Source organism: Apteryx rowi, unplaced genomic scaffold (assembly GCF_003343035.1).
Source record: "Apteryx rowi isolate R43461 unplaced genomic scaffold, aptRow1 scaffold_1833, whole genome shotgun sequence".
Taxonomy (NCBI): Eukaryota; Metazoa; Chordata; class Aves; order Apterygiformes; family Apterygidae; genus Apteryx; species Apteryx rowi.
Genome location: NW_020448123.1, coordinates 1 through 14,660, shown reverse-complemented (window position 1 = coordinate 14,660; position 14,660 = coordinate 1). Strand labels below are relative to the sequence as shown.

Below are 14,660 nucleotides of genomic sequence, written 5' to 3'. Positions count from 1 at the left end.
GGCACCACGTACAACGCAGAGGAAGACGCCAGCTTTCATCCCGACCCCCCCCAGCAACAGCCGGCGCAACCACAGAAGTTACAGGCATATAAGGGGACTGTGAGCGGGGGATCGCGCGCGCCGTTGGTGGAGCAGGAGACTCCCCGGCCRCCCAGCGCTGTTTTGCTTACTTGTGACTTGCTCAATTATTCTATTAAATTGGAATTTATGCAGCCTGGCCTGAGTGGTTGTCAATTTGTCGCGTTTACCTATAACAGACTGCTGTCAAAAGCAAGGAGAGCTTGGTCTGGCAGGAGAGCTGATTCTTCGTCCAAATAACGGCATCTGGATCCAGCTGAAGAGGAGACTGAACTCTGTGTAATAGGGAAAGTTAAAGATTTTTTTCTTAAAATCAGTGAGGTCTTCTGGTGTTTTAGGTAGTTCTTTGATCAGTAGTGCACACAGAAGTATTTTATGGAGTTATGAGTTGGTAAGGAATATTCCAGAATGTATAAGTTTTCTTGCTACTTGCAAAGTCAGGACCATGTCCAAGTTGTATTCATTTTGTCTTTGGTCCAATTCCACCCTTGAAAAACATGATTCAGAGTTTTAGTCTGGTCTCTCAAAAATAACAGAAATGATGTCATGAATCTATACTTTGTGACTGCCTGTATCAGTCACCATTGCAGTTACAGTGGTATGTTTTGATGGAGGAGTATCTAGTCTGGTGAAGGATATCACTTCTTAAAGGTTACCAGTGTTTGGTGGTGCTCTAGGATTTTGTAATCACTGAGGGCATTGCTCAGCTTGTTTGGTAATTGTGCTGTCTTTATCTTTGTTCTTTTTTTTTTTTTTTTTGTTCAGTTCATTCAGCAGTTGGTGTCATGTGCCAAACTGTTCTATCATCTGTGTGGATGCATCTTTGCTAGTTTCCTTAAAGTTCAGTCACAAAAAGAAGGGGTAGATTTGGCCAGTGACTTTGGGACTCACAGTGAAAGGATGGCAAATGTCCTTCCCAAAATGGGCTGTTTCTGTGTTCTTTTCTTGGTGTTGGATTCTCGTTCATGTAATTCAGAGGGCGTATGTCCCCTAGGTTAAAAGTTAAACTTCTTTCATATTTATGTATATTTCTCCTCTTCAGGTATCAGTTTAAGAATGTTAAGAACTTTAATAAATGATTATTAGCACTGTTTGTTTGTTTGTTTTCTGGTTTTGACAGTTTGTTCCTGAAGCTGCTCAGCACTGCCAGCATCTTTTCAGGTGGAGATGTGCTGCATTGATCCTTTCTTTGTGCGGATGATGGCTACTGGGGACTACAAACTGACTCTTGCTCTTGCTTTCTTCAGTACTTGTAGCCTTCTACATAAACAACAAATAAGCTTCCTGCTTTAACCCTGTTGTAATCATGCCTGTTGAAAAACAGGGAGGATCTTGCTAAGAAAAACCCTTTGCAACTGTAAATGAATTGTGGTGCTTACCAAGTTAGCAACTGGTTACTCATTAAACCTACTGCGAATGTTGTGGGTTTTGCAAGGGATGGCAAAAGTGCCTGATATTCCTTAGTTGGAGTAAAGGACTAATGAAAGGAGCATACCACAGTTTTCCAGAATGTGTTGTGTACTTCTTTCATCTTTCTGTCATATTGGATCCATTTTCTCCATGCTCTTCTTTGGGTCTTTTTTCTTCTTCCAGTAATGATAATTTTATTGATTTCCTATCTAAGAATCCAGACCTGCAATCTAGGGACTAGCAGAAGCCTGTGTTAGCATAGCAGCTGTGGTTTGAAATAGCTACCGAAGAGGACGYGTGCCTTCTGTGAACACAGACAAAGTTTCACTTACGTGAGAGGCTGAGTAAAAGCAGATTTGCACTGCTAGACACATTTACTAAAACAAAGCTTCAGTAACTGGTAGTGCCCACGAAAGCCCAACACTGAGCAAATAGCTCTCCAGACAAGAAAAAAGCATAGCCCCACATGCTAATCACGTGGTAGACAATCTTGTAGAAAACTCTGCTGATAGATGTGTCCCCCTTTGCAGAACATCTTCCTTTGAAACTTGTAGTGAAGGTTCTTAATGAGGGCAAGTCTTGATGACATAGGCCTCCGGTGCCACACCTCTCATTTCTTCTTTCTGAGCATTTCTTTTACATCTCCTTTCAGTGTGTCTGCTGCCTTTTGTTTGTAGCAGCATCACCACTGCCAGCTGCTGGCAGGATTCAGCAATGTCTTTCCTGATGCATTTCCTGCTCTCCCTCTCCCACCCATGGCTTTTCACCCTCTCTTTGCTATTTCACTGTTTTTAAATTTTTCCTGTAGAAGGAATTATCAACAGACAGAAGAAACAGAGATTTTGACTCAGACTCACAGTCTGCCACTTCATCTAGCTGTCAGCTGGAGGAAGGCAGTAAACCGCAAGGTTTTTACGTAGAACAAAGTATAATCGCCTGATGTTGATCTCCATCTTACAAGGACAGAAGGTGAACCTCTTAGTCCTGCACACTAGCTTCTTTTCTGGGATGTCACTTGAATGAAAGAGGGGAGCGATGACAATGTAGCTTGCCTTTGTATGTGCTTGCAGAACAGGGTATGTATCTGTTACATTCTGTCATGAACTAATACGAATAACAGCAATAGTATCAAAGTTCATTTCCAGCTGTGTACTGTGTAGAAAAGTGCAAGAGCCAGCATTTGTGATGAAGTGTTTGCTGGGAAATTACAGGAGCAAAGTGCCAAAATTTACTTCTCTCTGCTGCCACTGGCCATCTGCCCTTCCTAAGCTTCTGATATCCTGAGCTTTCTCTGTGTTTCTTCTCTTAGTTGCTTTGTTTATGCCATTTGCTGGTTTAACAAAAATGCCAATGTCAGTTTTGGTTCAAAATTGAACAGGGATGTAAGAAAGCTTTTGTGATATGCTCAGGCCTCAGGAATAGGGGATAAAGTTTTGCAAATCTTCAGAAAAGCAGCCAGGTTCTGGGTACTGGTACCCTTGAAGTCTTTACAGTCCTCTGCTCTGGAGAATCCTGCCTTGGACTGAGCTATTGCATGTGAGCAATGCTGTCTTCTTGACAGACTTCTGTTTAGCCACAAGGTTTCTGAGCACTGGAGGCTTTGAGGAACAGGCGCTTAGCAGCCGGGCAGCAGTGAGAGCAGACTCTGGATGCTCCTGAGAGGAGGCAGGAAGAGAGCAGGGCTCGTGATGGGTGCTGCATTGCTTTTCCCCAGCACTTCGGAAGCTGCTTGCTGGCCTGACCCGCCTGGAGGCTCAGCCCTTGGAGAGGAGCCGTGGGGGAACAGCCCAAGCCCTTTCCTGTGCCTGTGCTCCCACCTGGCCAGCGTGCTTGTGGCACTGCCTGGTGCTGCCGGCTGTGTTACTGGCACTCTTTAGCCTGTGAGTGAGCATTCAGTAGTGAGATCAGCGATGGTTATTTGAGCAGAGAAGCATCTCTGTGCTTTGCTGTGCTCTTGATCTCAAGTCTGTATGGGCTCTGGTTTGCGTGACCCCTTTCAGCCATCAACCCAGCACAAGAGAAAAGCGCCATGTCTTAAGCATCTGAAACTCTTCAGGTATCATGAGTTGGAGAGCCCCAGAGCAGTTCTGTGTTGTGGAATGATGTTCCCTGAGCATCTGAAAGCAGACATAGAAAGTGTTGAACAAACCCATCTTCCCCAAATCAACAAAAAAGGCTTTTTTTTCCTCTTGGTAGCAGTTTGTGTTTTTTCCTTATATGGTCTTACACGTGATTAGTGAAGGCTCCTGTGACTTTAGTCATGTGAGGGCAAGGAAGCAACACTGTTTCCTGACACTGTTTGCTGTGCCCTCATGAAGTGCTTATAGGAAGCCTCTCGGCTGCTCTCATTCCACCTTATCTGCTGGCTTGTTTATAACTTCTTTATTTATTTTCCTGGCATAGAGCTGTGCCTCTGGGCTGTTTGTGCCAGCTCCGCCTCCTGCTCTTGTGGCCGGATCCAGGCACTCTGCTCAGTGCAGGGAGGCGGCCGGCAGTGACGCTGGCTGCAGGAGACAGAGGACATCTGGTCTCGTCGGGGACAAGGCACGGAGCAGCCAGCTGGGAGGTGGTAATGGAGGTCCTGCAGGGAGGAACCCAGCTGCTCCCCTGGGGGACCGGGGTCATTGCTTTGCTCTTGACAGTTGTGGCAGTGTGCTCCCTGCGCTCCCTGATGGATCACTGGTGGCGGTGGTGGGTGATGAAGCCGATCCCGGGTATCAGCCCCTGCTATCCCCTGCTGGGAAATACTCTGCTCTTTGAGCGGGAGGGAGAAGGTAAGGGCAGCTCACCCTGTAGCCCCGCTGTGAGGTCCTTTCTCTGTGTGGGGCTTTGCTGCAGGAGCTATGCCTGGCAAGGGCCTTAGGGGCTGAGCAGTGGTGGCTGTGCAAGCTGCAGGGTGTGCTGTTGCCTTTAGGTCACTTTGGGGCTGGCAGCGACAGGGAGAAACTAGATGAGAAGTGGGCAGTRGAAGGGAGAGGAGAAGAGTGGAGCTGTGTAATTGTGGGGTTATTATCAGTCAAAGATTAGATGGAGGTCAATTTGAAGGTGGCTCCCAGGTTTCTAATGCTGGACTCAGACCCATTTTTAATTCTTAATGATGTGGAATATGAATGTTGCAGAACATTTTTTTTTTTGGCTGCTCTCATGGGAAGTACTATTTCACAACACAGCACTGTATTCCCAGCAGGGCCATTATCTGTGATCCAAGCAAGGCTTTTAACTTGGGAGGAGAAAAGCTTTTTTAAGCAATAATCTTTCCCCAAGTGAGCATGTGCAAGGGACTTAGCATGCTGAACTGTTAGGTAGTTCGCAGAATTAGCTGAATCTTACTCTTATGCATTAGGTACAAAAGAACTTCCTAAGTATTTGCAATACTTACCTCAAATGCAAACATTTCTGTGCCGGTGGTGATCAATGGTACTTTCTTTTTCGAGAGGGAGTAAACATGGTACACATTCCTTTTCTCTTAGGTAATCTGCTTTAAACATGAGCACATTTCTTTCTTGAGGAGCCTGGTATAGTGTGAAAGTTACTCTGCCTGTGCTGTCAGTGGAATAGCAGACTCTTTTGAGTGTGTTTGTGATGCCTGTGTATGCCAATCTGCTCTCTCTGTGCACACACATGTTCCTATTTGTGCTGATCCTTCAGGTATGAAGGACTTGCTCTTTAACTTCCAGACAAAGCCAGAGGAGAGAATTACTGGGTCATGGGAATGTGGTAAAGACAAGAAGAATACAAGTATGGGCACACACATTGTCTAGTGCTGACACGTGCTGAGACACGATCTCTCTGCCTGTTCAAGTGGGCGCACGCTTGCATCTTGTGACAACATTGTTTCCTCTGGATCCAACCCTGCTCCTTCTAAAATACAGATGCAAGAAATCTTTATTTGGTGGAAGCAAGGGCAAGCAGCTTCCCCTGAAGCTGACTTTGGGAAGCAGTGGCAGGATCACAGTTAGAATGTGGTTATGAGGCTGACTGTGAGGCAAATCTTTTTTGAAAGAACATTCTTTCTGTCTCCAGAAAGCAGTTTGATGGAAACTTTTACATTCTGTCGAGTCTCTAATCCCCTTGGTTAGCAGGAGTCACATAGCTTCTAAGCTTTAATTAAGCCCAGGACCTTCCTTCTTTGTTCCTGTTTATTTCTGTAAATATGAATGAAGATTGTAGTTTAATTTTTTTTTCATCAAAATGTAAAAGTTAAGAAAAATGAAATTTGGGGGGAAAAAGGAAAAATTTATATAGTAAAAAGCAAAATGACTTATTGTCCTTCTGATGATGATTTTATTTGTTGATATCCATGTACAAACTCTTGTGCTTCTGGAAACTTGTGAACTTGCATCATAGTCATGTTAGAAAAAAAATCAGAAAATAGCAAAATAATTTGATACTATTAAGCCTTTTGGATAAGGTGTCATTATAACTTGTGCCTAAGACTAGATAATGCATTTTCTGGTCTGGGTATCTGTTAGGAAACAAGCATTGTATATGTTTCCCTGGGTTTAGGAACCTTTGAATTGCCGACTCTACAGAGGCCTTGGAAGGAGTCATTTTTCCTTTAATCTGGTTTCTCAAAGGGCAAGGGCAGGATTTAATCCCTGAATATCCTGATAGCAGACACCACCTCTAGAATTGCAGAATGAACCTGATTGCCTTCTGTGATGAGATAATTGGATCTGTGAACAAGGGGAGAGCAGTGGATGCTGTTTACTTCGATTCAGCAAGGTCTTTGACACCATCTCCCATGGTTTCCTTATAGCCAAACTGGCAAGATATGGACTTGATAAGTGGATGGTAAAGTGGGTGGAGAACTGGCTGGACTGCTGGGCTCAACCAGTATGAAGTCCAACTGGCAGCTTGAGTGCTAGTGGTATCTCTCAGAAGTTGATGCTGGGGCCAGTGTTGTTTAACATCTTTATTACTGATGGGATGGAGTGCACTCTCTGCAAGTTTGCAAACAATACTAAATTGAGGTGAGTGGTGGATACACTGGAGGGAGGGCAGGGCTGTTATTCAGAGGGTCATTGACAAACTGGAGAAATGCCCTTGACAAGAACCTCATTGAGTTCAACAAAAGCGAGTGCCAGATCTTGCCCCTGGGAAGGACGGGGCATGCTGGTGCCTGACTGACTAGAAAGCAGCTTTGCAGAAAAGGGTCGGGCTCCTGCAAACACCAGATTGAACAGGGGTTAGCAGTGTGCTCTTGCTGCAAAGAAGGCAATTGGCATTCTGGGCAGTTTTAGCAATAGTGCAGTCATCAGGGCAAGGGAAATGATTATTCCCTTTTATCTGGCACTTGTGAGACTGCATCTGGAGTATTAAGTCCAATTTTGGTCTTCCCAGTACAAGAAAGATATTGCTATCCTGGAGTGAGTCCAGTGGAGTGTCAAGAGGCTGGAGCACATGGCATAGGAGGAGAGGCTGAGGGAGCTGGGTTTGTTCAGCCTGGAGAAGAGACAGCTGAAGGGAAGGTAGTTGCCATCTTTAGCTATATAACTGGGGGGGAGGATGTTAGAGAGGACAGAACTGGACCTTTCTTGGGAGTGCACAGTAGTAGGGCAAGAGGCAACAGACGTAGGCTGCAACACAGGAAGTGAAGTTTAGCAATAAGGACAGAATTTTTCCAAGATAAGCACGATCAGGTACTGGAACAGGTTGCCCAGAGAGTTTATGGAGTCTCCATCCTTGGAGATATTCAAAATTCAACTGGACAAGGCCCGGAGCGACCTGATTCAAGCGGGAAGTTGGACTAGATGAGCCCTGGAGGTCCCTTCTGACATAAATGATTCATTGAGTCTTTGTGTCCTTAGAGGTGAGGACATCTGAATTGCCAGATCCGCAAAGGCCTCATACGGGGTCATTTATCTTTCAGTAAGGTTTCCAAAAGGGCAAGAGTGGAGTTTAATCCTGGAACAGTCTGCCATCAGAGGCCTCTGCTAGAATTGCAAATTGTCACTGATGGTTAGGGCTGTGAAAGAGTGAGAGCATGCAGGCAGGTGGGAGTAAGAAGTAATTTGTTTGCAGGTGAACATCGATGACAATGTAAGGGCTCCAAAGATATTCTTCAGGAGACCAGCTGTCAGAGACTGGCCATTTCAAGTGATACAGATGTGCACTGCTCTGCCATTAGAGTGTACTACAATGTCTCTGTGTGCATTACAGGTTTACTACCTGTGAATGAAGTCTTGGATAAGAAAAGGCTTGATATCGTTTTTGGAAAGTAAGCAAGTGTCTTAATGTAGCAGCATTTTGACTAGTGTCAGCTAAGCATAAATGTGAGCATAGTCTTAGTAAAGTTTGATTTAGTTCAAGTGATTACAAAGTGTGGTAGTATAGAAGTCCCTTGCTGCAGTGCTCTGAGATAGCTTTAAAGCTGTCTTAGCTAGAACAAGCTGGGTTTTCTCTAGAATCCAGTGCTTTCAGGAGCGTAGACATAAACAAGTGCTGCTGCAATACAGTTAATATATGAGTGCAAAAAATGCAGCTTGGTTGTAGCAGCAAGGTAAAACTACAGCAAACATCATTTTAGGGCATATTAGGAAAAGCAGATCATTACAGAATTTTTATCTATTCAACAAGTGCTTTTCTCCGTTTTAATTTGTTTTTACATTCCAGGTTTTTTTAAACAACTGCAACATTATGCTGAAGAATTGAGGCATTTACCATTGTTCAAACTTTGGATAGGACCATTGCCTGTTATGATTTTGTATGACCCTGATAGTGTGGAGGTGAGTATGCTTGCCTCCTTCTTCCTACTGTCACGTAAAAGCAGCGCCCAGCCTGTTAGAGATGCCATTCTTTCTGTAAAAATTTTGAGACTAAGGGCTTGCAATGATGTTGAAATGACACTGGACGTTATCCTCTGACCCGTTGCTAAAGAAAGGCTGAAAGTGTGGAAGAGAAAGCCCAGTCTTGGAAAAATTCAGTACTAAAGACAGGGGTGAGCAAATGCGAGCAGCAAATCAATATGTTTGGTAGAAAGAAGTGTCTCCTTCAGCTTTGTCTTTTTCACCTGTGCAAAAGTTTTTGCTCCCCAGAGCTGACCTGGCTAGTAGATGGCAGGGCAGACTGGACCACTGAAACAGAGGTAAAACATTGTGAAATGCTGGCTGCGGCGCAGGTGTGTGTGTGACTGTCTTTTGCATAAGAACTCAATTGGCCTGTCCTTATGCCCCCGAGGTTTGGGGCATTTCATTGGAGGGATCGAGGCTGCGTGAAGTAACGTCAGCTGAAGTAGTCTCTCTCCATCTAACAAGGGATGCTTCTTCCCCTCCCCTGCTTTTGTGACAGGTTATTCTGAGCAGTTCGAAGCACATAGAAAAATCCTACCTGTACAAATTTCTACAGCCGTGGCTGGGCACTGGACTTCTGACGAGGTATAGTAAAATGCAGGCGCAGAGCTTTTTAAAACTTGCAGGGTATTTGACAGGAAGAGTGCTTGGTGGCAGCGCTGTTGAGTGGTAGAGACATGGAGATGATAGCTGTCGAAGTCTTATTCCTTGTGGTGGTCTTGGTAGCTATTTAGTACCTCACATCTGCTAACAAGATTTTGGCGTTATTTATTTCTCAGCAGGTTTTCAGCTCTTGTGGTTGCAGACAAGAGTGTTTGTTTATTTCTCTGCATGTTCACTGTCCTTCCTAGATTTCAAAGGCCTTCAAGAGGGAGAATGACCATGGCTAGTTTTTCTTTCTAGAATCTTGGAAGTGGAGTGAATTTAAGTTTTGAAAAGTGTCATCCTCTGGCACGTGGTGTCTTTTAGTCCTTTATGTTGCACTCTGGATCTTTTGATTGTTGTCACATTTGACTGTCCAGCATAGTCTGACTCTGGCAGACCCGTGGCTGTATGTGTTGCTTATCTCGGCTAGAGGAGCCCAAATTTGTGTGAAGGTCCTGAGGTTGGTGATGCTTTGGGGCAGGATAGGAGAGGATCTACCCCCTGTCCTTGATTTCCCTTGTGGAGTGGAGGCTCGTAAGAAGGGCAGCCTGGGAAAGAGTGCAAGCTGGGAGTGAGAGGAGGGATTGGTGTCCTCCGCTGTCTGGTGGGTAGTGCAAGGTTCTCCTCATCCTTAGCGATGGGCCGGTGGTGTTGTAAGAGCCAGCTGTGGTCACGTGGTGTGGGCGGTGCAAGCATATGTGGAAGGCAGAGGAATGCCTCTTATCCTCCTGTGTTTTGTTCGCCACCCTTAAGCATGAAGGGYGGTAATTGGTAGCAAAGGGCAGAGAGCTGAATTTCCTGGTGGCCGGCATGATATATGCTCCCCATTACTGTTCCTTCCTGAATGGTGGTTTTGTCTCCAGGTAGGCTTCTAGAGGTGTTGTGGCTTCCTTGTGCTTGCAGAAATGTGGTGAGAGGCAAATGTTCCAAATTCGCTGCTCAGGGCAGTAGTGAGAGACCGTGAGCTGATGAGATGCCCTGTGAAGAAGTGCCGTGTGTAGTCAGCAGATGGAGGCASCCATAGGTGGAGGTTTGCAGGGAAGACAGGATGAGTTGGTGCTTCGATGCTGAATGCTTGTTTTGTCCTATAGACAGACGCTTTCTGCTCACTTCCTCTGACCCTGTGCACTGAGCGACCCCGGGGCTGTATTGCCTGAAGGCTTGCTGGCATGTCCTTTGGGTGACAGCAGCTACAGAAATGGCTGCTTGTGCTTAGTTGGAGCCAGAAGCACATCCTGGTGGCGCCTTCTGGGGAGTGCTCTGGACAGCTTGAAGAGTCAGCAAAAGCACGTCCGTGTGTGAAGGCATGGCAGGCCGCAGTTTTGGGTGTGTGGTTGTGCGATGGTGGGAGCCTTGTCTCCGAGCTGAAGTTTTAACACTTCCTTCTGCCCTCTGAATTTTGCAGCACTGGAGACAAGTGGCGGACGCGGCGGAAGATGATAACTCCCACGTTCCACTTTGCAATCTTAACCGACTTTCTGGAAGTTATGAATGAACAAGGGAGTATTTTGGTGGAGAAACTTGAGAAGCATGTTGACAAGGAGCCATTTGATGTCTTTTTCGACATCACTCTGTGTGCCCTTGATATAATCTGTGGTAAGTCCTCTCTGGTTATTGTGGAGGGGCTGTGAATGCTGCAGAGGCTTGTGAGTACAGCTGCTGCTGTGTGCCGGCCTCCTGTGAGGAGATAGTTGAAGAGGAATGTCCTTGCTTACTGTGAAGGCATTTACATGCCCTGCTGCCTCAGCCCACCACCCAGTCCATGCTTTCTCTTAGGATGCCTGTGAGCAGGTGAGTGGTGAGCTGAGTTTGTGGGACGGGGTTGAGGTAGGTGTCTAAAGCGAGGCTGTGTTGAGGAGCAGGAGTCCTGGGCGTGGAAATGTAAAGCGAGCCCATCGCCTGGGAAGGGATGAATGCATTTACCTGTGGAAGGGGGTGTTGAGGTGCCGATCAGAGGCTGTGAGCAATAGGAACTTACTAGATGCAGTGACTCACCATTTCACTTCCCACTCATGAACCCTTGGTCCCTTCCTCTTTGTAGAAACTGCGATGGGCAGGAATGTGGGTGCTCAGGAGAATAAGGATTCTGAGTATGTTCGTGCTGTTTACAGGTAAATGGAGATCTTCCTGGACTACTTTGTAGTTGGGCTGGAGTTGATGCTGCCTATGTCAGGAGTACATTTACTGTGTGAGGAAGCGGTGGTGTTGGGGGGCGCAGGAGGAGATAGGAAGCCAAAATGGCAGGAGAAACTGCTGCAGTTCTTGAGACTCCTTCTGGGATGGGTATACACAACGGGAGGCTGAGGCTGTGAAGCGGGTTTGGCTGCCATTGACTTAGTCCCTTGTCATTGGAGGTAAAAAGTGCTGCAGTGCTGCATGTCGGCATGATTGCCAGAGCTGGGAGGGTGCTAATTTAGGCAGCGCATGTTAAAGCTGAGTCACTGCTCCTCTGCAGTGGTATTTACCCTGTTCAAACTGTACAAGGCTGTCCAGCGGGTTCAGAAAAGCCATGGTCTTTCCTGCTACCGCAGTGGTGTTCCAGCCCAGACGATAGGTAGCCCCTTGGGGCGTCTGACTCCTTTCCTTTTCTGAGGCTTGTTGGGACAGGTATGTTATATAAAAGGAGTAGAGTTAGAGGGCTTGATTCTCCTTGGTTTCCTGCCTTTTTCCCAGTACCCAAATGGTATTGCAGGTGGGCCTGAAATGGGTCTACAGGTAATTATTGCTCCTCCAAGTCCCTTCCTGCAGCCAAAAGCGTGTGAAAGAGCTAAATAACAATGACCAAGAGCCCTTCAGAGCATGCTCCGGTGTACTTGAGCTCATATATCGTGTCTGATTGTTTATTTCAAGCACTTTGCATGTGCTGCATGCCATACATGCCATAGGGACAGTCAAGTGGGAATGTAAGATGACTTCCAGAGGGCTGTTTGAGGTCACAGGGCAGATATTTTGGAGGGCTGGTGTGGGCTGTAGATCTTTGCAGGATGTGGATGTGGCAGGATGTGGAGAGGAACTGGATAACTGAAGAGATCTGTTTCAAGAGGATTCCCCCTAAAAGAGAGTTGTATGATCTCTTCCTCAGAGATCACTGCTTAAAGATGTAATTCATGGCGATGCAGAAATGCTGGGACAGGTACAGAAATTTTGAGATGGTCTAAAAACAAGAAGCAAAGGCAAAGAGCCTTCCCTTCAGATGAATGTGTTTAAACCCACAAGTTATGGTTAGTTCTGATAACGTAGGGGCAAGTACGGCTGATTTTGTTTCTTGGAAGTGTGCTGTGGATTTACTTTTTGTCAAGAAATGTTACTAAATGTAATTGTTGTGCCCCCTAGGATGAGCGATCTAATCCAGCGGCGACAGAAGAGCCCTTGGCTTTGGCCTGATCATGTATATGTGCTGTTCAAAGAAGGAAGAGAGCACGAGCGGAATCTCAAGATCCTTCACAGTTTTACAGATACCGTATAGCCTCTTTCTCTCTCTTTCATTTTATGGTGGAGCCTAACTGATGGAGGGAAGTTCTACACTAGTAGAGATTTTTCCAAATGGGTGATGAGGTTCATCCCCATTCACATAAATACATTTGTGTCTTATATTTGGGTTGTCAGGAAGACAGCTCCTTACCCGTCTGTTAGTTTGTCAGTAACAGCAATACCAATTAGTTAACTGAAGGACTCAGTTCTGCTGTTCTGAGAATGCTGGAGATGCTAGAAGCTCTCCACCTGTGTCTGGGTGTTTAGCCTGGAAAGAGGACACTTGACCATTTCTCTGATACATTGTTTTTTTTGTTTGTTTTTTGTTTTAAATAGTGGAAATAAACCTGTGTGATGTATGCTGACTGGGTGCGTGTGCTCCATGTCTCCTATGGCTAACATAATGTTTTGAATCTCAGGTCATTGCAGAAAAAGCTGCAGAACTTGAAAACGCCAAGCAAGGGAAATGTGATGCTGATGGCAACTGTGAAGGCAGTGGCCCCAAAAAGAGAAAAGCTTTCCTGGATATGCTCCTGAGTGCCACAGATGATGAAGGGAACAAACTGAGCTACAGGGACATTCGTGAGGAAGTGGATACTTTCATGTTTGAGGTACTCAGGGGAGCTGTTGTGGGGTTCTTTTTTTTTCTGAACCTGAGAGTCACCATTTACAGCCAGTGACTACTGCTTAGCTCCGGAGGTTGCTTGTAGTATCAAGKTGTTTTAGCCCTGGAAGCATGAGAGGAAATGACTGCATGAAATTTTACTGTGATGCACAGATTCTTCAAAGCAAGGAATTACCCTTTAGTGACACAGTGTTGTTTCAGAAAGACGGAAGCTTTAGATCCAGAACTGTGTCCCCTGGTGAAATGCTGGGCAACACTGCATATGTGAGCAGGCTGTACTCATGCAAGTGGGCGAGCAATAAGAGCTTAATGGCTGACATGGTCCATGAACTCCCAGCTCCTGCCGTAAAGCTCCTTTGTGGCAATGAGAACTCTTAGTGGTTTCTGTTTTTTCCCTTACATTTTAATTGGTTCTCCTCACACTTTATACCTTGTCACGTTGGCCGACGTTTTTCCTTTGCTCTCCTGGTCTGTCATGATTCTGCATTGCTATTGTCTTCTCTTGCCTGGTCCCCTGTCCAATGAAGGATCTGAGCAAGGATGTCAGTTCTCCACACACCTCCTTTAGGTGGACCTGAATTCTACCCCAGAGGAGCTTAATTCAGAAGTAGTTACTGCTTTTGTAACCTAGAAAAACTCTCTTTCTATCTTACCGTTCCTCAGCTGCTCTGTAGTGAGATTTGGAAGAGGCCCGGCATCCTGAACTTCATTACAAGGGCACCCTTTTAGTCCCCAAATCCTGTGCTAGTCAGCTTTTCCCTTTTCCTGTTGCCTTCCTTTTCTTGTTTCCTTTCTCCCCTGTTTCCCTTACCTTCCGAGTGTTTGTGCAGCGCTAAAAGCTGCAGTAGGTGACCCCTTTTTCACAGGAAGCAAAGAACCCTTCCCTCCTATGGCCACCGTACTGTCTCTCATTTGACCTTTCTTGATAGTTCTGTGAAGATTGTGGCTTGTGTCTCTTATATGCATGCTGTGGTGTAGCTGCTGGCACCCCAGGCCTCATGCTGTGGACGAGACAGTAACCAGGCAGGTGAATGTAGGTCCGTATTGCTGTGTAGGTGTGCTGACAGATGCTCTGCCGTACCTCACTGGAGAGTTCTAGCTGGCCCTTTGCAAGAGCGAGCGAGAGAGAATTTCTGACTTGTGTAGAGCAGCAGGTGTCAGTCACGGGATTTTTGAAGAGGAGAGAAGAGCAAGCAGCGAGGGTCCCCATCTGAGACAGAGTAGAAAGGAAAGGCCAGGCTGGTTCCCCCAGCTGAAATGGAAAGCTTTTGGGAGGCAAAGGAGAAGGAAGCAGGATGTTTGCTGTTTTGACGTCAGCCCTCTTCGCCCTTTTTGGTCAGTATTCAGGCACTGAATCACTGATCCCATCATACCCTGATAATTGATGTGATGGATAGAGTTCAGCAGTCTTGACTTTTCTTTTTCTCTTGGTTGTTGGACTGCTGTGTCTGGTTTTCCGTAACAGCCGCACACGAGCGTATTTACACAGGTTGCCTGCGCACAGGGAACAGTGTTGAAGTGAACATCTTTGTGAATCTGGACCTCTAGGGCCACGATACAACGGCTGCGGCTATGAACTGGGTGCTGTACTTACTGGGGCATAATCCTGAAGCCCAGAAGAAGGTTCACAGAGAACTGGA

At 46.0% G+C, this 14,660-nt stretch overlaps 1 protein-coding gene across 1 annotated transcript; it reads left to right on the top strand.

The window, feature by feature from the left end:
- Positions 1 to 3,976: 3,976 nt before the first annotated feature.
- On the top strand, positions 3,977 to 14,654 carry LOC112964066 (cytochrome P450 4V2). Its single transcript, XM_026061706.1, has 8 exons — positions 3,977 to 4,262; positions 8,104 to 8,216; positions 8,779 to 8,864; positions 10,330 to 10,520; positions 10,966 to 11,035; positions 12,258 to 12,384; positions 12,815 to 13,006; positions 14,486 to 14,654. Exons 1-8 carry the CDS (start codon positions 4,061 to 4,063, stop codon positions 14,540 to 14,542), a joined length of 1,038 nt encoding a protein of 345 aa, XP_025917491.1. The 5' UTR covers positions 3,977 to 4,060; the 3' UTR covers positions 14,543 to 14,654.
- Positions 14,655 to 14,660: the final 6 nt, after the last annotated feature.

Excerpts from the sequence above, each read along its gene's own strand:
- LOC112964066 (XM_026061706.1), top strand. The coding sequence starts at position 4,061 with ATGGAGGTCCTGCAGGGAGGAACCCAGCTGCTCCCCTGGGGGACCGGG. Across the intron at positions 8,217-8,778 it reads ATGACCCTGATAGTGTGGAG|GTTATTCTGAGCAGTTCGAA; the intron begins GTGAGTATGCTT and ends CTTTTGTGACAG. Across the intron at positions 10,521-10,965 it reads TGCCCTTGATATAATCTGTG|AAACTGCGATGGGCAGGAAT; the intron begins GTAAGTCCTCTC and ends TCCTCTTTGTAG.